The sequence below is a fragment of the Anas acuta genome, chromosome 3 (genome assembly GCF_963932015.1).
Source record: "Anas acuta chromosome 3, bAnaAcu1.1, whole genome shotgun sequence".
NCBI classification, from domain to species: domain Eukaryota; kingdom Metazoa; phylum Chordata; class Aves; order Anseriformes; family Anatidae; genus Anas; species Anas acuta.
In genome coordinates this window covers 92,779,607-92,804,004 of record NC_088981.1, presented here as the reverse complement: position 1 = coordinate 92,804,004, position 24,398 = coordinate 92,779,607, and the positions used below count along the sequence as shown (strand labels likewise).

The 24,398-nt window shown below is 36.0% G+C and overlaps 1 protein-coding gene across 1 annotated transcript in view; it reads right to left on the bottom strand.

The window, feature by feature from the left end:
* COL21A1 (collagen type XXI alpha 1 chain) overlaps positions 1 to 24,398 on the bottom strand; it is a 116,203-nt gene that overhangs the window by 57,656 nt on the left and 34,149 nt on the right. The window contains exons 4-10 of the mRNA XM_068678342.1: positions 19,763 to 19,931; positions 19,412 to 19,628; positions 17,403 to 17,576; positions 14,672 to 14,749; positions 12,351 to 12,359; positions 10,826 to 10,909; positions 8,314 to 8,376 (exon numbers count right to left, since the gene is read on the bottom strand). Of these exons, the coding sequence (XP_068534443.1) occupies positions 8,314 to 8,376; positions 10,826 to 10,909; positions 12,351 to 12,359; positions 14,672 to 14,749; positions 17,403 to 17,576; positions 19,412 to 19,628; positions 19,763 to 19,931 (794 nt within the window). The remainder of the gene's footprint in view (positions 1 to 8,313; positions 8,377 to 10,825; positions 10,910 to 12,350; positions 12,360 to 14,671; positions 14,750 to 17,402; positions 17,577 to 19,411; positions 19,629 to 19,762; positions 19,932 to 24,398) is intronic.

Sequence of the window (24,398 nt, the reverse complement as noted above, 5' to 3'; positions counted from 1 at the left end):
TCTCATTATTTTTCACCAGTGCAACTGATCACACGAAATCTCCCTCTCAAGCTGTTGTGGACGGGAACAGAACTGATAAATTAAATGTGCCTGAAAACTTGTAAAGGCAAAATGATAAACAGCAAGATACCAAGATCCTTAGGTACCAGATGGCTGGGTATTAAAAAAATACATAAATTAATTTTAGTACTTTAATAGCATGACAGCAATTTATAAATAATTCTAAGGGGGAAAGCTAAGCAGATTACTTAGGCCAAAGAACTTAATAAAGGACACAGACAAATTTGCAATACCAACACTGTCAGTGAAATAAGAGTCTTGCTGGGAAAATCAAGGTGGCTTATTTGTAAGGGAAAAAAATGACCTAGAAGGGCATATGACAAAATTAGTCATTATTTCCAAAGATGTTTTAAATGCAATAGAAGAGTAAATGTCTGAAGTACATCTTCAATGCATTTGGCTGCCTAAGGACACAAGTTTAGACAGTATGGGTGTATCACATTAGAAAAATAAAATAAAATAAAATAAAATAAAATAAAATAAAATAAAATAAAATAAAATAAAATAAAATAAAATAAAATAAAATAAAATAAAATAAAATAAAATAAAATAAAATAAAATAAAATAAAATAAAATAAAATAAAATAAAATAAAATAAAATAATAACTGATAAGGCAATGCAATTTGCACTGTGCACTTCCTTATTGAAAAGCTTTTGGAGTTATGGAACAACATAAATTATAATGGGATTACAACAGGACTACTTGGGAAAGACATGGAAGAAGTAAACAAGTTCCATTTGGCTAGGAAATAAGCAAGGATCAACCAAGGATCAAGTAATGGTCTAAAGATATTTAAGGACTGTAAACACTAAGTAAACAGAACTATTTAGGGTGATGTAACTAATCATAATGGAATTCATTTGTGAAAGAAAATTTTGACTTCATGTTCAGAAAACATCCCAGCAGAGAGGTCTGCAGACCCCTTGTGAAAGTCTCTTTGCAGAAAATCTTTACTACTTTTAAAACAGGTATCTAAAGTGTTACAAGAAGAGGTTTCAAACCTTATTAATTAAATAGATTACATGTTAAAGGAGAGAAAGTCCTACAGCTATTCAAACGCATCCACGCCTACACTCAAATTAGCAGCCATGGTATGACCTTATTCCTCATTGGCAATATCCCTTCAGCAACTAAAATCCTGTGAGGTTACAGAAATGTTAGAAAGAACTTGATGTATTTGAATGAAATGTTTCATCCTTTCTCTGAGAAGTTGTCTATCATCTAAACTTTTTGCCTTAGGTCCTTCATCCTTCTTTTCTCAAGGAGCTTTTTTCCTTTCCTCCCCCCAAACAACCTACTCTAACACTCCTCTCTGCCTGTACTCATCTGCCTACTGCTGCTCTTTTCCTTCCCCTCTGGACATGTTGAATCATAAAGGTTGAAAAAGACCTCCAGGATCATCTGGTCCACCCATCCACCTACCACCAATGTCACCCATGGTCACCAACCATATCCCTAAGCACCACATCCAACCTTTCCTTGAACACCCCCAGAAATGGTGACTCCACCACCTCCCTGGGCTACCTGTTCCTCTGAGGGACCCAAAACTGAACACAGTACTCAAGGTGTGGCCTCACCAGAGCAGAGTACAGCCAGACGATCACCTCCCTGGTCCTACTGGCTACACTATTCCTGATACAAGCCAGGATGCCGTTGGCCTTCTTGGCCACCTGGGCACACTGCCGGTTCATGTTCAGGTGAGCATCAATCAGCAGCCCTAGATCCTTTTCCTCTGCACAGCTTTTGAGACACTCTCCCCCAAGCCTGTAGCATTGCATGGGGTTGTTGTGGCCAAAGTGCAGGACCCGGCACTTAGCCATGTTGAACGTCATCCCATTGGCCTCTGCCCATCTGTCCAGGTTCCCCTGCAGGGCCTTCCTACCCTCCGGCAGATTGACACTTCCCCCCAGCTTGGTGTCATCTGCAAACTTATTGAGGGTGCACTCAATTCCCTCATCCAAATCATCAATACAGATACTAAAGAGGATGGGCCCCAACACTGCCCCCTGGGGAACACCACTGGTGACTGGTCACCAGCTGGATTTCACTCTGTTCACTACCACTCTGTGGGCTCAGCATCCAGCCAGTTTTTAACCCACCAAATAATGCACTTGTCCAAGCCATGAGCTGCCACCTTATCCAGAATACTCTGGGAGACCATGTCAAAGACTTTTCTGAAGTCTAGGTAGACTACATCAACAGCCTTTCCCTCATCCACCAGGCAGGTCACCCTGTCATAGAAGGAAATGAGGTTGGTCAGGCCATTCATGAACCCATGCTGGCTGCGCCTGATCCCCAGGTTGTCCCACACACCAGTTGGTCATCTCTGGCAGATCTGTTTGGATCAAAACAAGTGTCATTTCGTCTCTATCAAAGCATGAAAATGAAGGGCAGATCTAGCATTAGATCACAAAGGTAACTAAATGCTGCTTTTACTTTCCAACAAATTTTTTGGTGACTCCTGATCAAAGATCTGTCATCACATGAACATTATTATGGGAAAAGAGTTTTCATTGCCTCATTCATTGTCTTTTTAATTTTGCTTTGTTTTGTCCTGTTTAGTTCTTTCTCCACATTATTACACTTCCTTCAACTGGCTACTCTGCTATCTGCCACAGCTTTCATAACTCTGAGTCAGTAGCAATATATTTTAACTGAGCATGATGTTGTGCGATAAATATCTGTATGGGCTCAAACTCCATAAAGAAGAAAAATTTCATCAAGATTATTAGAAACAAGATCTTAAATTCTGACTTGGAAAGTTCCCAAGCTTTAGACTGCTGGAAAATGGGATGATGTACTAACTATAACTTCCTGCTTGCCACTTAGGTGTTTGTCCCCATCATCTGTGTTTGGCCACTGCTGAACATAGTCAGATCGACTTTTGTCTGTACAAATGCACAGAGCTGTTTGATTCATAGCTGTAACACAAGTCAGCAGCAGGCATCACTCTGATTTCAAAGTCGTAGATGTCCATAAAGCCATTACATGACTGTATTAGTCAGAATAGAGCAAACATATTTCCTCCAAGAGTAACAAGGTTACTCTTGGAGGAAAGGTATTACTAAGGAATATGTATTTCTCTGGAATTGAGAGCAGCATTTTACAGCAGACTTATCGACTATGTTTGGGAAAGTTTCCTGAGAAAAGTAGCTGTAGAATTTATATCAACTTAAATCTCAGACAAACCATCCAACAGCACAGGTAATCTTATGCACAGATGAAACTATTACCCACTTTTCTTCCAAGGGTTCTGTAGAAATAGATGGACGTTATACTAAATTCATTGTAAAAGATTCAGTCCTTAGTTGATCACCACATACTATTGAACTCTACACATTACAGCTGTAACAATCTTCTAGAGGTTTTTAAAAAGAAATATTGGAATGATCAGAAATTACTTATTATGTGACAATTTTGATACCATATGAACACTGCATCTAGATAAATCAGTAAAGTCAGTCTCACCAGATTATTTTTGAACTGCTTCTTGCTTATGAACACTGTAATATGGATACATGGTAATGGATACACGGTAAACAATTCCAAACTTTCATGAATGAAACTAGATGGAATACTAGAAAATCATCCAGATTTGTCAGCCATGAGGTTCAAAGTTCAAAATTGACAGATAAGTGTATTTTTTCATTTCTTTCAGCAGGCTGATAACCTATCACCTCTATTAACCACAAGTGATTGCTGCATATACTCTGTTCATTTATTTTCCCTCTTAACTTGAGTTTTTCTCCAGGATGTATAACATACCCTTTGGAATAAAAAATGGCTTTGTGATTGCAGTCAGACTGCTGAGCATTTTCAGAGCCAGCAACTAATCCAGCTGCTTCTTTCTGACAAATAATGCTCATTAAAATGAGTTCCAATTGAGATTCAAATACTATTTTTACACTTATGCTTTTTTATCAATGCAATTTCTCTTGTTGAGGCAATTTAATGATTTCAGGTTGTGAATAAAATTTTTAATTAAAATGTATTTTTATTACATATTAGGCTTCTCACTGCTATGCTTTTCTCCATTTACTTTGATCTGTTCTATATGTATCAGAGTATGGAAAATAAACAGAGGTGGTGATTAAAGAAAAAAAAACCACCCTACACACAAAGAGCTTTTAGACAAAACTATTAAAAAAAAAAAAAAAAAAAGAATGCTTGAAATTGAGTCATGTTTATGTTCACCTCCCCCAAATATTACAGCAAACAATTTCAAACAATTTTACTTGGTAATACCACATGAACAATTATTTTCTGGTAATATTGCAGATTTTCATGGGAATTGTTCTGAATTTTTCCAGACTAAAAGTGTTACAACCATCTAGCCAGCCCACGAAAAATAAACTAAATTTTCTTTGATGTTTGGCTTTAAAAATCAGTTACATATAGTAATACAAATGCATGCCTAAAACCTTTCTCACAGGAAGAAACATTTTGTTGACCAGTTATACTGTTCCAAGAAAATGAATACCAGATAGGCAAACTGGAATAACTTTAGAGAAGAATATAAAAATGTGTTTTGGGAACAAAAAAGATTGACTTTCCAGGAAAAGCTTTTCATGCAAAAGCCATTTGATTAAACAACACTGACTACGCAACTACCTGTAAGCCTATTGTGCTGTGTGCATTAAGAGCTCGCTTTTCAGTTCTCCAAGGAGATTCACCAAAAAAAGATTGATGCAAGCAAAGTTATCTCAAACAAGGAAAATCTCTGACAGCACAGATAAACTATTAGTAGTATTAGCAAATAAAGCTAGTAGTATTAGCAAATAAATAAATAAAACAGAGAAAAAAAAAGACAGAGGGAGAGATCTGGTTTTCTACACAGTGTATCTAAAGGGTCTTCTTTCGTTCATAGCTAAAAGCTAGCCTGGAAAGCACTCAAGAATGTACTGTAAGGAACAGTAATGTACTGGCCAGAGCTGCAGATGATCTAATAGGCTTGCAATTATGTCCTTACAAAGAACAAGTGCAAAAAGCTACAGCTGATTTTTCAAAAAAATTAGTAAATTAATAAAGCTATAGGATTTAACTATAAGAACTTCACATAACGTATGAACTTCAATGCAGCAAAATGGTAAAATTTCTCCCATTAACATAGCTTTTAGCTTTTGTCTGAGATACTTTTGTTAAACTTTTCTATGTTCAGAGAATGCCCATCTATGCATGTTATGACTCACTTGCAGGAAAAATTAAAAAAGAAAAAAAAGAACACATAACTGCCAGATTACAACGTTACAGAAAGACTACAGCATCAATTTATTTCTCCTTTGTGATTCACACAGTTACAAATTTTACTGCTTATGGGAAGATATATAGCACTGAATTGAAAACCGGTTAATAAAACTATGAAAAAGTCCTAGAATCTTGTTTCTAAAGCAATGCTGTTGGCATCTGACTGGATGCTTAAGAAATAAAATCAATCTATTTTTTAAAGGAGAGAATGGAAACTGACAGTTCCCTACCAATATCCAGTCCATTCTGGCTTCACTAACACTTACACAATATCATTTTATTTTTCAAAACATCAGAGTTAGCTGGATTAAAGACAGTTCTGCTATGCTTATCCATATTGCAACTCTACTTCTAGCAGTCACTGTGACACACGCTCTCTCTCCTCTGGGAGAGAGACTCTGGGCTGATGCAGTTTGTATACCTATCTTTGTATAGGAATAGGAATAGGAATAGGAATAGGAATAGGAATAGGAATAGGAATAGGAATAGGAATAGGAATAGGAATAGGAATAGGAATAGGAATAGGAATAGGAATAGGAATAGGAATAGGAATAGGAATAGGAATAGGAATAGGAATAGGAATAGGAATAGGAATAGGAATAGGAATGTTCTTCAGAAACTGAAGCACTGTCAATAATCAACTGAATAAAAAGGTTATTCTGATGAGATCATAACTACCCTGCTCAGTTTCCATCTGTTCCCATTTTAAAACCTGTATTTTCATGATTGTCTGAAAAAGTAGTATTTTATAGCACTAACAATTTCAATTCAGAATGTGCTCTGTATTTTTAGTTGAACTCTGAAGATGATAATTTAACTTTTTTTAAGTTCTAGTTTAACTTTGAAGGTAATTGTTATCAAAATCTGTTTAAGACAAAAGCACAAGGAAAAATTTTGCAGCAGGAAAAATGAGGATCTTTATTTGTGGAACTATTGAAAAATTCATGTTCTCTCTGCTTTCCTAGACCATTAGGTCTACCATTCCCAGGTCTCAATCTGATACTTTAAAATAGAAAAACTTTCAATTTATAGAAGTAATTGCATCTTTTTGTTGTTGCTTTCACTGGCTATTTTTATCAAATTAACTATTCTTCCAAAAGGAATCACCACCACTAAGTGAACCATCTGCTGTTCCTAAGAAAAGGCCAAGATGTAACTAAGCAACAAAATAGGAGAAATATGAACTTTTTATAACGTGTACCATGGAGCTTTCTCTTTGTAACTGGTAATATTCATTGCCCTTAAAACATGCACACTTCCAAGTACCCATCTCACTGTTTCCACCTTTAGCTGACATAGAAATGAAATGCATGACAAGTACTAAAAATTAACAAAAATAGAACCTTAGGTGTTTTTATTAAGCCACTGAAGTTGGCAGGTAGTGCCTATTGAGACAAAACAGGTGCTGGAATTGAAAAGCAAGGCCGGATTTGGAAAGGACTTGGGTTTAGTTAAAATATCATAATCAATCTTTCCACAGGCCAGAACAATTACTAAAAAAGAGCTAAGTTTAAAGGTCCAATATTGCCATTTGTTGTCCTTCCCTGAAGTCTCTCTAGTTTGTCAAGCATGTACTAAAATGGCTCAGGATAATTTAACATCCCTTCTAAATCTCAACCAAAACCACAGACTATTAATCCAAGCCCATCCATAATGCAATGTTTCTTTCATAATGATTTTGTCTGCTTTTGTCTGTTCAACCATTTATATTTTTTAATTTTGGGGGGACATTTTTCTGCATTTTTTTCTTGATAGCAGTTGGGACCGCTCCATAATTGTGTTTTCTGATTTCAAGACATGATGCTTACCTTTTCTTCTGCTTCACCGGGGAGATTTCAAAATAACACTACAACCTAAAGACTCAACCATAAAATTTAGTCCTCACGATAAGAATGAAATGCTACAATTAATTAATAATCTCTAGTTATGGGCATGCACTTTTCTTTTCCTGCTTTTGGTACCCAAGTATCCAGCAGAGAAATTATCCTCTTTTTAGAAGTAAATTATTCATAATGTCTTTTATCTTTTTCTTGATTTTTTTTTTTTAATGACTACCTTCTAATTAATACTAATTAATATCAAAGGCCACATTCTGAGAAAAGAAACATGACTAGTTGAGTCTCCCAGCTTTTAGCCTGCCTTCTCTCAACACACCAGAGCACATACACACTACTGCTTTGTAGATGCAGAGACTGCCAGCTGTTACCAGAATCTTGCTCAACAGAGCAGCTCAGCTGTCACTATCTGAGAGGCTTCCAATTAGATTCAAAGATCTAATATATTTTTTCATGAAACCTTAGAAAATCTTTATTTATTAATTTTTATATGATTTGACTGCAATAAGAATGCTAATCATGAAGACCAGACTAGCCACTGCAAAACCTGGCATTTTTGTTTTAACTACGTGTTATTCATCTATTTTCTTCCATTCTTTACTATCCATACTAATGGAATGACAGCTGATAAAGTAAAAATAGGGCAAGAGAAAAATATCAATATTTTTTGTTAGGTGTGTTTTAACACATAATGTGTAGAACTGCAAAAGGTATTTTTACATTGTATGCATACATCTACATATTTTGATTACTTCTGTAGGAGGCACACTAAAAGAAATTAAATGAACAAACATTAAACACGAGAAGCAATCTCTAAAACAAAATCAACAGGATTTTAGCTGCCCTAAACTGCTTTCTCATGCAAAAAATCTAAGCAGTAAAGTTTGAAGGTCAGAAGGTGTTAACTGTTGCAAACTGATACAAAGACCAACAGGAACTGACATCCTGTTCTCTGTTTTATAACAGTGCTTACCTCACACCATCATATTTATATTTTAGCTTGAAACAACAATACTGCAATTCATAGAATTGTATTCATAGATTTGTAACATTCAGAGTTTCATAGAATGGAGACAAAAGCATCTAAATTTCAGAATCTGGTATTAGTGGTACATGTATTTTCTCCTGCTAGTTTTGCATTTGCAATATATGACTAAGTTTTTAGTACTCACAGGCTTACCATCTGGACCAGGCTGACCAGGATAACCATGATTCCCAGGCTGCCCAGGATCACCCTACAGAGAAGTAGTATGTTGACACAAACAAGACGTGAAAAAACATTTTAAAATTGGCAGAGAGAAACTTTAACACTAACACATCCCATAAAACAGTGGCTGCAAGTCCAGATACCTGCTATTGAGGAGTAATTCCTAGAGCAAAAGGGAACTGATCTTGTAAGCCCTCGCTGGGAAAATTCTTCCTAACTTCTGGTTCAGGACTTGGAGAAGAAAGCCCACACTCACTATTACAGTGCAGGCTTGACCCGTAACCTCATATGCCTTCAAGCTTTTCAAAATTGCCAGCAACAGGCAAAGAAAAAAAAGAAAAAAGTTTTCATCTAATCTCTATTAAAACCTTGTTATTCCAGCATTTCTACTGGGAGGAAAACTCTCACCTGTACACCAAAGATCTGGCTGAGTCTAGTTCTTAAAGCAAAAGCATGGAAAGGCATGAACCAAGATTAAAACCTGGTAAATAACACACTCTTCTCCACACAATTACTGCTGTCTACACATATAAATATATATATATATTTAGATTTCTTCTTATAAGGCCTTTGCAATTATTTTGATAACCTCTGCTATGACCATAGTAAGGGAAAAGAAGACAGTTTCTCAGGGACCAAGTTGACTGTAGAAGAGCAAAAGCATATCTCCCTACTCAGTATATCCTCTTAGTGTATTTCAGTTCTCTATTTATTTTACTAACAGACTTGATCTTGACTTAATTTGGACCCAGAAAAATATGTTAAGACTTCAGCCATAAAAATATTTTATTTCTGCAGAAGCTTTAAGCATGCACTTTAAGCATTTCTTCAGTCTGATCCACCAACAGACCAGGTCAGCTACCACTGCAGAACTGTTATAAACAGGGAGGAAATAGGAAACTGGTTTTCAGTGTGATTGTGAAAAAACATCTTTGCACAAATAAACCACAGAAATGTAATGCTTAACTAAATGGGAAAGGACATAGAATAATGTCTCTTTAGAAGAACCACAAACAGTAACAGCTATCATTTTATAAATTAATAGTAGGTTCTTTGCAGTTATTATTGTCCAAATTAAAGAGTCCATGTTTGAGATCTAAGAGAAAATAAATCACTTTCAAATATACTTTCTAAACTATGCAATGTTATGCCCTTAGCTTAAAAAAATTAAAATGTTACTTGTATTTTATTTTTCTAATTAATTTTATTGTACTCCGTTAAAATCACAAACACATAAATTAAGTTTAAATTTATAAGATTTCAAAGTCCAGTATTCAAACATTGATATGTACTGTAACTGAGATATCCTATAGATTTTAAACTGGCTGTCTTTTCACTCTTTCTGCAGTCTTTTGGGTTAGGCACCATCATGTTAACTATTATTCCATTATCCTAAAACAAATATCATACTGCAATGCAATTGGAAGATTGCATATCACCTTAGTTCTGACATATCATACTCTTTCATGCTTTACAGGATGTACAGGATGGTAAGTACTTCCTTCTATCTCTTTTTTCTTTAATATGCTAAAGAAGAAGGAAAGGGTAAAAAACGCAAAAAATCTATTACATTAAAAAATAATCATCTCCATCACATGCTTTCCAATTCCCTGATCAGAAACCTTTGTCATTATAGAAAAATGCCCTTTAACTGGAGGTAGCTGCAACAGAATGTTATCCCTTATGTGATGAAGTATTTTCTTTCAATCATTTGCTCAATGAAATATATGCATTTCAGGGACTTCTTGTCTAAACTTTAAGCAAAGCTAGGAACTGGGAACAGCACTATTTAGCACAGTAACTGGGGAAAGTACTACAGCAAAATATTAGTGATCTGAGTCTGACACATTAGGCATCTGAAACGCAAGTCTATTTTGCATTTTAATCCCTCACCAATACTGATGACAGGTCATAAAAATCAGAACAACTAAGGTAGAACTCTCCTTACTCTCCCAGTAAGCATTTAGTCTATTCTTAAAGAAAGAAGAAAATTCTCCATTAAAGATTATTAGCAAACTATTAGCAAACTATTTCATTCTCAAACAACTGACAGTGCAAGATCATGTAAGTGATCAAATGCAAGATTTCTTGCCAATGCTGAATACTGGCAAGAAAACACAACTTGCAAGCATTTTATTCGAAAGTAGAAGACATATTTGTGTGTACTGGGTCTGGCTGGAATGTTAACTTTCCCGGCAGCAGCCCATACAGTGCCGTACTCTGTACTTGTAGCTGGAACAGCAGTGTTGTGGGGTTTAGATGCCCAGCACGGTAAAACCACCACATTGTGTTATCAGGAGCTAGGGCACCCAAACCTGGCCCTGCGGATCCTAATCATTATATTCATCCAGTGGAAACCAGAACTAGCAGAACTAGTCCCCTACTTTTTTAACCTGCTTGACCATGGATAGTCAACATAAAACGTCAAGAAATAAAATAAAGTAGGGTATACTCAAGAAGAAAGAATGGAAACTTACTTTGGGGCCTGGAGGTCCTTGTTTCCCTGGAGGGCATATGCAGGGGGCAGGCGTGGAGCCTACATCACTAGGGCCATTCATGCACTACCAAGAGTGAAACCAACCATCAAAACACATGCCAAAAGCATTGAACAAACATATCATAACGTTATAGGAGGCTGGTTTTCCTTAGGTTGCATAGGTCCTAGCTTTCACTCCTTTGTTCACCTGGAACTTCTGCTCACCTGAACACTGCCTTACAACTACTTTGCATGCATGAATTCACCATTTAACAGAGAAGAAAAATAAATAAAAAAGTAAGTACTAATACTGAGTTGGTACCTGAAACTCTATTTGCTCCTCCACAAATCTTTTGTCAAATAGCTTGGTAATTTTCAATCTGGCAACATGCAAATCTGTTCTCCTCAACTAACCAATAACCATCCTTTGAACTGTGAACAATTATTAAATGTAACTATTTAATAAAAGTTTTTTAAAATAATTAATAAATAATATGTAGAGCATAGTGACCACATCTTACTGCATGTTATCGTGTAACAAGCCTGAAAAGAGCATAAAGCCCATGTCTCCCACCTGGCTGGCATATGCCCCAGCCATTATGGTACTTGAGGAGAGGTGAGGTCTGTCTGCTGCCACTGATTCCAACCAGTAACCCCACAGGTATCTATCATCTAGTTAGGAGAGTTCAGTGAACTCCTTCAAACCACGCTCCCTATACAAACAGCAGTAAACACTAAACCTGGACAGATCATTTGAGGTATCTACTTCCCACCACTGAGTTCACATGAAACCCCAGTGTTTTACTAAGGTAGGCAAAGGGAGAGTTACTAGATCAAATTCATTTGACCAGGGCTAGGCACCCAAAATTTAGGTGCATCTGTACTCAATTTATAAGATTAGACTCAGGTTAGATTCAGTGAATTCTCTTTGACCTAGTTCTTAGAAATGTGGAAAAGCATAAATATGGGAATCCAAGCTATGAAAGAACAGATTTTGTATTTATTATCTAACACACGTTCTAGAACATCTTTTTTCAGATTTTCTACAGTAGTGCAGACTTTTTTAAATCGTCTCTGAATAGAATTCTCTCTTAGGGTCAAATAATTGTTTAAAATGCAAATTCACATTTCCTTCATAATGGTACCAAGCAGGAATGGTGTACCCAGGGTGGCTAGGGGACCTATCATACTAAGCCTTCAAACCAGCTCCCTTTCAGGGAGCTCCCATTTGCATCATCCAGGAACCTGACTGTTCACTTTGCAACAGCATCCAGCCCTGAAAATAAGAGCAATTCAATTGAACTGGGAAAAAAAATCAGGCCATTTATTCTAATAAACGTGTGCTTCTACACAGAACTGATTTTGAATTTGCCATTGAGAGCTCAATTAATGGAAATCCAGCATTTTTAAGCTTAGCAAACCTCTGTCCATTTTTCAAAACAAACAGTATATTCCCTAGTATAGTAAGTTATATAAAGTCATATACTACCTTAAACTTAGTTTGAGCAGTTTAGGATTGAGCCTACCTCTCCATTCTGAAACAAGAAGAAACACAGTTTAAGAATAAAGCAATATTTGCAATAAACAAAATCAATTCATCTGTAAACATTACCAAAAACAATCATAAATGTGAGGCTGTAAATACCAAGCAACTACAGTTCAAAATTTCAGACTTTCTCAGGTGTGTGTACAGCTGCTATCAACATATATGAATTTTAGTATCATTTATGGGTCTTTCAAAAGGAGCTGCCAGTAGCAGTTTTTCAAAGGCAATGACAAAGCTTTAAGTAAAACTGGACCATGTAAATATTTATACACTGAATGTTTAGATTTGGCTCAAAACAGGAGCAAATTCTTATTTAAAAAAAATAAAAAAAAAAATCCTCGACTTATTTACTGATGTACAAGAATGTACCAAAACATTTCTAAAATCTCTGATTTCTGCCTGAATCCAGCATCTGGTAAAATATATTGCAGCACAGAGGCACGGCTGGCTTTCTGTTACTTGCTTTCCTGTGTGATTGCATAGTATGTGCAGTATCATAAAACAAACCATCGCCAAATATTTCAGCACATCAAACATGTAATTGACTTAATAATTGAGTAGCCAGCATTACCTGCACTACATGCAGGAGTTTTATGATGCACACTGTCACCACAGACTTTACACACAATCAGTGGAGAGAGGTGGCTTCCTCTGTATTCAATTTCCATCTCAGGCAAAGTCTACAGAAAGTTGTCTTTCCCCAGTGATCATAGTGGGAGCTTAAAATTACGATGCAGCCAGTCGTCTCAGGGAATTTAGGCTGTAATTAGTACATACAGCCCCTGCTTAGTTCAGGAGCTCTGACACAACCACACTCTGATGGAGTACAACCACAAACCACATATGCCTCCAACTTTCATTACCTCCTTGGAGATCATCCAACATTTTTATTTCCTGAAGGAGTCCAGAATTTCACGAGTGAAGCCCAAATGTAATTTACAACAACAGTAAGTGAAACTAAACTGGCAAAATGTGATCTCTTTGCTCAGACTGCTTGCCGAGTTGTAGAGAATGCAAAATATGATAGAGTTTTTAGCGTTTGCTTTCTTTAGCCACTTTTTTTTTTTTCATTGATTCATTTTTCATATCCTACCTACTCATTGCAAAGAGCAAGAAGATATGTGTTACAGGTAAATAGCTAAATACCAAGTTTACATCAGATTTAAAGCTAACTTTACAATAGTGTTCCTGAACCCATTAGTCACCTACACATACAGTCAGATTTCAGAACAGCTAATAATCCAGACACCTACTTGTTGATTAAATTAAAGGTGTGAGTTTTAAATTAGACTCATATTGAGTGCTGATTATAATAGAAATACTGGCCCTAACTAAATAGCAGCCAAACAGACTAGCTGTAGGTCTATGCAAGTTTGGCAAAAAATTAAATATCTGGATGTTGAAGATTCATGGGCGCTGTTGTCAAATTGGCAAGATGGTCCTAAGTCCTAATATACCAAATCAAAACATGCCGAATATGTTTTTGCAGACTAACACACTGGTGTCTGATTATCTTAGACACCAAACAAAGGATGAAATTCTGAAGGAAACTGTAAATATAAACCTATCTCTTTTGAGATGTGAGTTGAATGCTTTTGAAAATCTAACCCCAACTGTGTATCATGAACGATTTCCAAGTTTGTTTTACATTTCATTGTATAATTAACTCTATGTAAGAGGGCTAAGAAAGGATCAAAGCCCCATAAGCTTTGTAATTGTGTACGAGAATCCTAAAACCCTGAACTGCATTTTATTTTCATCTTATCCATAACATACTTTGTAAAATCTTGACTTCGTTTTAGTCAATGGGATTTTTAAATCAGACTTCAGCATAGATATGAAAAGGTGATTTAAAAATATAGTTTTTTGGGGTAAATATAGAAATTTCAGATGTTAAATGACCTGGCAAGCATCAAGTATAGAAGTATAGCAGATAAGTTAAAAAATATATTTGAAGTATTTTTTGCACTGCTGTAACCTAGCTGTTTTATTTATTTATAATGTTTAAAATCTTTAATTTCTAACAGATGATTCTGAGATTCTTCTATACTGCTGTCAAATTTGCACCATCAAATATCTAAACTAAAAAAAAAAAAAGCTTTTAAAATATGTTCATGCAAAACTAAGTTTGAAGGCAGACAAACTCTGGGTCACCTGATATTGCAAAAGCAACAAGCATTCATTTGCACCAGCTGAATCTATGTAATGTTATTCATTTTAGGAACTCACTATTAAGTCAGCAGTAAACAGTGATTTGTAAGAACGCCAAGTAGTCTGCAAAAGTTTATCTATCATACTCACAAATCCCGGGATCTCACAGACTGTTTCTCGATTATTTTGCTCTGGGTCACAGTAGATTCGCAGCTTTTGTATATCAAACTATAATTCAAAACATAAAAGACTTTTTTAGAAAAAGTGTTAATAGTTTGACATTAGTTTAAACTAGACCCTTCTTAAATTATATCATCCACAGTTTTTAAAAAAGAACAAAATATTAAAAAGCAATAGAAACAGGGAAGTCTGTATGCCTACTATAGTTAAAAATCAATTAAAGCTGTAGAAACATCAGGCTTCTCACAATGATTCATACATGCAACCAATTCAAAATTCTGTCGCATAATTATTTAAAGAAAAATAATCAATCCAAGGTTTTGTTTTCTAAAGTAATAGAAATCACCACCCTTAATCCTTGGCAATAAATCCAAACATGCACAGCACGAATTACACCCGCTGCCAACACCATTTGGAAACAGTTACAACTGCATAAGCAAAGCGTACATTTTCCTTTTTACCTTAACAGTGCTGCTGGTTCGATCTTTCTACACTGTCTTGTCTCTACTAGATGTAAGATTACTAAAGTTTGGCAAGGCATCAGAAAGCATCCATGACACTTGAAATAATTTGTTTTAGTTTAGATTTGTAATGCAAAACTGTAAAAAGCAGCTGATAGAAACATTGGCACCAGAAAAGCAAAAGTTTGCGCCATTCTGCTCTGTTACTATACTACAGAAGAATGAAATTTCTGAAGTTAGTTTTTCTCTTGTGAACCTACCATGACCACAGAGAGAAAAATGCCCTGTTACACTTACAAGAAATCACAGACCATGAGTTTTACTAGCAGGGAGAACACGGCACAGAATATTGAATCTGGCATACATAGTAATATACATTTTCAAATTTAAAATGTCTTAGCTACAACTTTCAACACTTAAGTATGTACACAGGTTTATCATCACTGTACTGGAAACCACGTAAGCCACTAAGACCTTAATTAAATTGAGAAGCCTTGCAAAACATCACTAGAAAACTTCTGAATCAGAGAAAGAAAGAGAATGAAAATTCACCAAAGAACTTCTGAAGGATCTTCTATCATACTTTGTCTTTCAAAAACATTTCAAAGGATTCAAAGGAAAAAGGATTCAAAGGAAAAAATATTTCAAAATACATTTTCAGTGAAAGTTGGCATGCAGACTCATTAAAATGTTTATAATCATAGTTTAAATAGAAATATTCTGGCAAAGGTTGACTGCTAATGCTTTACAGAATGTGTTGCAGTCTGAGAAACTGGACAAACAATAAATACCTTTTTTAGATTTTAAAAATCAGCTGGAAATGAGGAAGATTTTCCACTTTTCTTCTAGTCCACTGTCAGGAGAGGATCTTATATAGTTCTACTCTCCTAAAATGCTTTCATTTCTATTTTAGACAACATGTTTGGCTAATAACATTCTTTAATTGAGAAACTGTATTACTGGGAATCTATAGAAGTCCCATTTCTGCAGCAACTTAAGAAAAAAAAAAAAAGGCACTAAAATCCTAGAACACACAAAACTATGAAAACTGGATAATCCCTCGCTGAAAGGGAAAATGTATGAGATGATTGGTTACACTTCCAAAATCTCTTTCCTTGACATAAGTGCCTGAAGTCCTACCAGAAATCTGTGAGAAGCATTCATTTTTTTCACAAAGAAGTATTTTAGTATACAAATTACATTTCCACCAGAAATGCTGAGTCACACACACAGTATGTCACCCAAGTTTCTGTGTACATTTTTAGAATATGGTAATAATAGAAATGAAGCCTGGCTACAAATGCACACAATTGAGAGTAATGATTAACAACATCTGAAGAGAGTTAATGAAGATGATGCAAAACACATTAATATATTTTAATAGGAGTAGTAAGGATCATGAAATTAAACAGTAGAGTACAAAAAAGCACAGCTTTCAAAATGACTAAAAAAAACCACCTTCTCAGGTAGTTCAGTATTTCTTAGTATTGCTTCTTTATTCTCAGTCTAATTTGTACTGCTATTACCACATTGTTATAAATATAAGGAAACAATCAATTTAACAATCAAACATCTGGAACACTGTCAATGTTGTAGTCCTCACCACTGCTCTATACATCCTTTACCTACAGAGCCTGACGTTGTTACCAGCTTTTTGGTGTCTCCGTACAGCTGTAAGCAAGAGGAGTACACCTTCTTCAGAACAGAGGAGTTTCAGGGCTTCTTTCCATCACAGCAAAATCAAACAGTGCTAGTTTGTGCACCAAATATCTGCAGTACAACATAGCTAGAGTTGACGTGCTTCATACTTTCTCCACAGCTAGCAATGAGAAGGAAATTTCCTCAAAATCGTGTTCTCTCTCTATTGTGCCAACAGAACCCATACACTGGAAATTACATGCAACTGTCAAGCACAGAGGATATCCCCTGCTCTGAGATGTTGTTCCCCAAATTTGAGCAACTGCACTGCAACAAATCAGTGCTTTGGCAAAAACAAACACCTGTTGAAGTCAGTGAGACCAAGTAAGTCCTCATCACACAGGATACACCAGTTGTGCTGGGTCCTTCTGACAGTTTATGTTCCCTCTTAACTGCTAAAATTTAATATATTACATTTTAACCTAGAGTATATTATAAGAGTAGGTTCAGAAAAAGAGAAAGCACCAATGAAATGTTAACCTATAGCAGAACTTCTAAATTAGCCTGATATTTAAATTACTGTGTTTTTAACATAAGCATACCTGTACAGTTTCCTCCTTTCCAGAATATTTTCCTATTTGGGTTAGTCCACTGATGTAAATACCTAAAACAGGATGTAATGGCTTCGTTTCAATTTCTTGGTCATCTATATACAAAGTTACAAACTCTTCTGTTACTAAGAGACGAACTTGATGCCAGCCTTCATCAAACAATGTCTAAGAAAAGTGGGTAAAAAAAAAAGAAGGAAATGTTTAAAACAAAATGTCTTTAATTTACATTACAGTAAAACTTCTTTTCAACACTGAAACAACCTGTCAATGGTTGAGATGATCAATGTTCCAGGTTTTGTCACAAACACAAAAATTATAACTGTACAGGCAAAATAATAGTAGTCAAGTAATAATATAATTGTAAAAATGGTATTTGCTAATGAGTAAGTCTATACTTCAGAATTATTTTTAACTCACATAGATTTTTTCAGTCTGCCCCTGAACATGCTGAAACATATTTCTTATAAATATGATATCAGAGATCTTTTTCAGCAGCATAACAAGCATCTCAAACACTTCAGATCTTAAATCACAGTAAAAACAAATTGGTACTTAAAAATATATACACACTTAAACAGTATCTCTGTTTCTGTTGTATTTTCATTTGTAGATTGGGATTTTACTTATAATGGCTCTCATTACAAACTAAAATAAACAACAAATCACAACATAAAACATTTCAATTTTCCAGGGTAATGTGATAAGCAATCATTTTAAAAAGGGTCGTTAATAATGCAGTGTATTTATAGTGTGTTTATAGATGTGCAGATCTAAAAAAATGTATAAAATTATTGTCCTCCATAATAGCAAATATAAGCATAGAGAAACACAGAAGAAATAAAAAAGTTGTCTTTGCGGTTCATGGATACCTGGGACTGCAGGAATAAAATTGATTTTTCATTGTAGATCCCCAAAACACTTAATATATTTCAGATTGACTTAAAAATAAAATTTCCAGCAATTTCCAGTAAAACAAATTTAACACTTTGCTCCTTTAAAATGCATATATTTTACCTACAAATAATTATAAAAAGGCAAGGGAAATTTAGAAAGAAAAAAGCTAAATTCTCCATTTAATAAAAGAATAAAATACTCCCCACCAATAAAAGCCTGGTAGTTAAGACCTTCTCTTGGAAAGTAGACCTTTCTTCTCCAAGTACTTATATATCAAATTCCTTTAGCCTCAGCCTCATTTGGAGGAAGGTTTCAAATTCAGGCCAACACTTCCCAGAAAATTAGAACCCCCTTGGCCACTAAGTGTTCCATCCTTTCCCATTTTTTTTTGCTTAAGTGTCACTATCTTTCAAACTAATAAACACTCCCTGAGACAGGTATGGGAATCTCCAGGCTGTGTATTCCAATACTGGTACAAACACACATACAGAGACATTCAATGTCTTTCACAGGAACTTAGATCATCTTTCTTACAGAGTTGAGTACTTCGCTGGAAATTGAAAAAGACTGAAAAGGCAATCTTCAGGTTACACTAGGAGACAGTTTACACAAAGAGAGGAATCCATTTAGTGAGAAAAATAAGCAGCTGAAAGGAATTTTTACTCAACAGAGAACCAGACAAATCTAGGCTGAACTTATTTCTTCTGGAAAAGAAAATAGCTACTTTCATTATGCATTTTCAAGGGAATTTAGATACTTAACAAAAACTCTCTCTAAAAACTGAGTATTCTTGTTCCAATTTTCTAGCCTCTACATCAAACACAGAAAATACTTTTCAACGTATGTTAGGCAAAGTGCTGTGTGCAAAACTTTCTCTGTGATTTCCACAAGTACCTGCTGGAAACTGCTGAGTAGAAAGCACCTGTAAAGCATTTTCTCTGATGACCACTGTGGTCTCTCAGGAAACATGGATGAAGTACTCACCATCTATTTTTAAACATCTAAGCAGCCAAGAATAAGATCATGCATTGTTAAAAAACACAAAGGGCAAAGGAAAGATGGGTATTTAAATGAGTATTCCAACATGATGCCTACCTAATTCTTACCTTTACACGAGGTGCAGCAAAAGTAATAACCTGTGTGCCATTTATTAAACTCGTTGTAGTGAATGATAATGTTTTCTCCTCTCCATTAATAGTGACTGCTATCTGTGGTCTCTTATCCAGGCTTAGAATTCTCCACAAATCCCATGTCTTTTTCACTTTAAATCTTTGAGTGGAAACAAACACATAGGATGGAGGCAGACCTTCTGGAAACACATTCCTAAATAAGGGGGAAGTGGGGAAAAAAAAGGAAAATACTTGAACATTTAATATAAATCTTAGAACAAGTCTCTCTCACTTTAAACAATCAATCAAACAAAATCTTTTTAACTTTAGACGTATAAATGTATATACCTTGTCAATTCTGACAGGTCAACACGGGAGGTTACTTCATAAGCTTTGGCATTAGTAGTTGGTATTTGAATTCTCTTTTTAACCTTTTTCTTCACACCTAGTCCTAGAAGAATGTCAAATCCTTTTTCATCTCGAGCTGCCACTGGAATTCTTGTTGGACAAACAGATTCTGCAAAGTAATAAATGAACATATAGATAAAAATAGGATTTAAAAATTTCAAAAGGTACTCTCTCGCTTACCTAATGTTTTTTGTAGCTGCCTTTCAAGAAATAAAAAAGAATTGAGAACCGCTGGTTAAGTACAACAAGAGAGAAGTGATATGCAGTATCCTCCGAGACATCAAGTGTGAATACTGAGATGCCATATTTTGCTGCAACTACATACTTCTATTTTGATTTGTGACTAATTGTAGTAAAAGGTATTACAATATTTGACTAAAAATAATACTAGATTTAATTTCTAAAAATACATGGTTTCAGGATGTTACAAAATTATAAATGTTAATTTCTATGGTACACTAACAGTTTAGATTAATTCAGTATCCCTCTTTATTAACAACTATTTTTTTCACTTTTCAATCAAAATTTCACCAATCTAATTTGTTACGCTCAAATCTGCTTGAAGCTATTCTCACTAGAGAAACAAAATTCCATGGAAACAAAAGTTGGCTGGATGTTATCTTTGTTTAATTCTTTTTACAAAAAAATAATCTTAGGCAGTGGACTATAATGTTTTTAAAAAATGTGCAAGATAGCAAAGTGAAATGTAATGCTAAGGCCAATATTTTTACTAAACTAAATCAAATAAAAAAAAGCAAATGTTTCATTAAATTAAAATTATGCTAAATTATTTAAGTTTTCATCATTTTCCATTGTTTCTTCAGAAAAGCATCCATTCATAGAAAGAAAAGAACTTAGGAATGCATTCCAAAAAATGGGTGGAGAGTTCTCTCAGCTCCTTCTGGACCAGCCATGGGCTGAAAAAGTCATGTTTCAGTGCCAGGGAATTATCATTTCAAAGGTTCACTGGCTTCACTTTATAATATGAGCAACACTGCATGTCTTCTCTTTTTAGCAAGTTTAAGGGCAGTCAGAAGCTACCCTGTTCACGGGAAAGGACAATTCACATTAAGGGGAAATGGCACAAGTACTTGGGGCAGCAGCAAGAAGCTGCATACGTTTCCCTTGGTTTTCTTTTCCTCCTCAAAGCAAAATGTCACCTGACTCCCTAATTAAAAATATATTACAAGTTAATTGTTTGGTTCTACGAGAATTGCAAGAACTCGCTTGCCTACATTAAGGAAACTAAAATGTCTACCTTCTGAATGCTACAAGGAAAAAATATACACAACTTTCTTTCTTACTCATCTCAAAACACAAGCCTCCTCTTCTCCAGGCTAAACAGACCCAACTCCCTCAAACTTTCCTCATGTGAGACGTTCCACTCCCTTAATCATCTTAGTAGCACTTTGCTGGACTCACTCCAGGAGCTCCACATTTCTCTCGTACCAGGGAGCCCAGAACTGGACGCAGTACTCCCAATGAAGCCTCACCTGAGTAGACAGGGAGGATCGCCTCCCTCAACCTGCTGGCAGTGCTCTTTCTAATGCAGCATAGGATACCATTGGCCTTCCTGGTTATAAGGGTACATTGCTGGCTCATGGTCAACTTGTTATCCACCCTGACTTCCAGGTCCTTCTCCACAGAGCTACTTTCCAGCAGGTCAGGCCCAGCCTTTAGTAATGTGTGGGGTTATTCCTCCCCAGGTGCAGGACCTGGCACTTGCTTTTGTTGAATTTCAAGATGTTCCTCTTTGCCTATCTCTTCAGCCTATCGAGACCCTTCTGAATGGCAGCAGAGCACTCTGGGGTGTCAGCCACTCCTTCCAGTTTTGATTCACCAGCAAACTTGGTGAGGAGGCACTCTAACCCTTCATCCAAGTCACTGATGAATTAGTTTAATACTGGACCTACTGACAAACAGGGGACACCGATAGCTACAGATCTCCAACTAGACTGTGCCACTACACACCACCCTCTCAGTCCTGCCATTCATCCAGTTCTCAATCCACCTCACTTTCCACTCATCCAGCCCACACTTCCTGAGTTTGCCTGTGAGATCACAGGAAACATGATCATGGAAAGACAGGATCAAAAGCCTTGCTGAAGTCCAGGCAAACAACATCCCACTGCTTTCCCTTCATTTATCCAGTCAGTCATTCCACAATAGCAATCGGGTTGGTTAAGCATGACTTGCCTTTGGTGAATCTATGTTGACTACTCCTGATCACCTTCTTGTCTTCCACATGTTTAGAGATGGCCTCCAGGATGAGCTATTCTATCACGTCTCCAGGGACTGAGGTAAGACTGACTGGCATGTACTTCCCTGTGTCCTCCCTCTTGCCGTTTTTGAAGACTGTAGTTGCATTTGCTTTCTTCCAGCCCTCTTGTACCTCTCCTGATTAGCCATGACCTTTCAAAGATGATCAAGAGTGGCCTAGCAATGATACCACCAGCTCCCTCAGCACTCAAGGATGCATCCCATCAGGACCCCTGGATTTGTGAATGTCAAGTTTGCCTAAATGATCTCTAATCTGATTCTCCTCAACCAAGGGAAAGTCCTCCTCTGTCCAGACCTTCTCCCTGGTCTCCTGGGTTAGGTATTCTGGAGGGCTGGCCTCCACAGCAAAGACTGAAGTAAAGAAGGCATTCAGCACCTCTAGCTTCTCTGCATCCTCTGTTGCCAGGGTCCCTTCTCCATTCAGTAGAGGGGCCACATTTTCCTGCTTTTGTTGTTGATGTATTTGAAGAAGTCCTTCTTGTTGTCCTTGACATCCCTAGCCAGATTTAATTCCAAATTGGCCTTGGCCTTCCTTGTTGCATTTCTGCACGTTCCGACAGACATTCCCATATTCATCCCAAGTGGCTTGCCCCTGCTTCCACCTCCTGTACACCTCCTGTTTATGTTTCCGTTTTGTCAGGAGTTCCTTGTTCATCTTTCTGGAAGACATATTCAGCAGCTGTTTTCACACTGCCTACTCTAAAACAAACACTGAAGTTCCCAAAAGACGCACAACAGCCTTCCATCTGCAAGGCTCATATCAGAACTACTTGCTACATAAGCCACAAAGCTTCATCCTTCTTTTTCCAAAAAGTAAACACTGCCCCTATGATCTTATATCTACGTTCATTAAATAACAAACCTAAAAACTCCGAAGAGTAAAGGCTAGCATTTTTTTCGACATTATAACACAGATGATTAAGTCAGAATTTAACTTTGAGGAAGTTTCATGTGGTTGATCACAGTCAAATCATTGTTGCTTATAGAGTAAGGGGTAAACTTCCTCTCCCAGAATTAAAATGAATCTTAACAACATGAATAAAATAATCTACCACTCAGATGTAAAATTTCTGGTTTGCTAGTCTTTGAGTTCACCTGTTAAAAATGCTGCAGTTAGAAACAAAGCTGCCAGCTGGCACTGATCACTATTCTTATGAGGCATCTCTGAATGTGAGGGAAGAGTATGATGTAAGGGCATAGAAAGAAAGGGGTACTCGAAATAAAACAGTAAAACACTTAAAACAAGTTAAAGTATTTTGCATGTAAGAGTTGAGTCAAATGTCTCGCTTGAATTTTAAAGGATACTAGTAAACATAAAATAATACAATAATTTAGGTAGGAAAAGATCTTTAAGATCATCAAGTCAAACCATCCACCTAACTTGCAAGTCCACCACTAAACCATGTCCCTAAACTTAGTTCTGAAAGCAGGAAATACATCTTGATAAAATGTCACTTTTTCTGAAGTCTATTAAAGGAAAATATTGTGTTTATTTGGGGAAATTTGTCCCTGTATGAAGTTTTATTAAAGAATTTAGCTGCACTTAGCTGATAAAACTTTTTGACAGACTTTACCTTACTTTACATCAGCCACATGGAATTATTATGATTTTCATAATGTTATCAAGAAATAAACACTATTAACCTCAACATAAATATTGCCATATTTTTTTCAGTGAAGTCAGTACTCAAAGAGAGAACAAATGAAAGCTATTTTTCACTTAATTAAGTACAGGAATATGGTACAACTGAAATACAACTTCCATCAATTATTAGTAATAAAACGTACAACACAGCAACACAGCATTGATGCATACTCGCTGTATAATACAGTCCTTCTGAATGATATAGTTTAGAAGACATTTGCAAGCTTTTTTTTTTTTTTTTTTTTATTCAGGAAAGCCATTGTTTTACAAAGTTATCAGAAAACTCAATGCAATAACACTGCTAGAATTCTAAAACTGAAAAGTTATTTTACAATGTTGGTCTTGGCTAATTCTTCTATAAAATCCTTTTTAAAAAGATCGTAACAGCTTGTTACAATTCCAAGCACTTTTGCCAAGTGTCTCTCTTCTGGGTTTTTCAACACATGCTAGAGGAAGAACTCCTGTTTGTAATAATAGGCTATCCTCTCAACTGTCAGGAAGAAATGCTGAATTGCTGATTAGTATCAGCTGAACCTAGGAAAAGGAATAAAGAAAGCCCTACGGTCTCAGCACTCTGAGAATTGCTCAACTATTTTAGGGTTTCCAAAGTCTATCAATGCGAAAATTTTGGTGCTTAGGGCAAAATCCCAC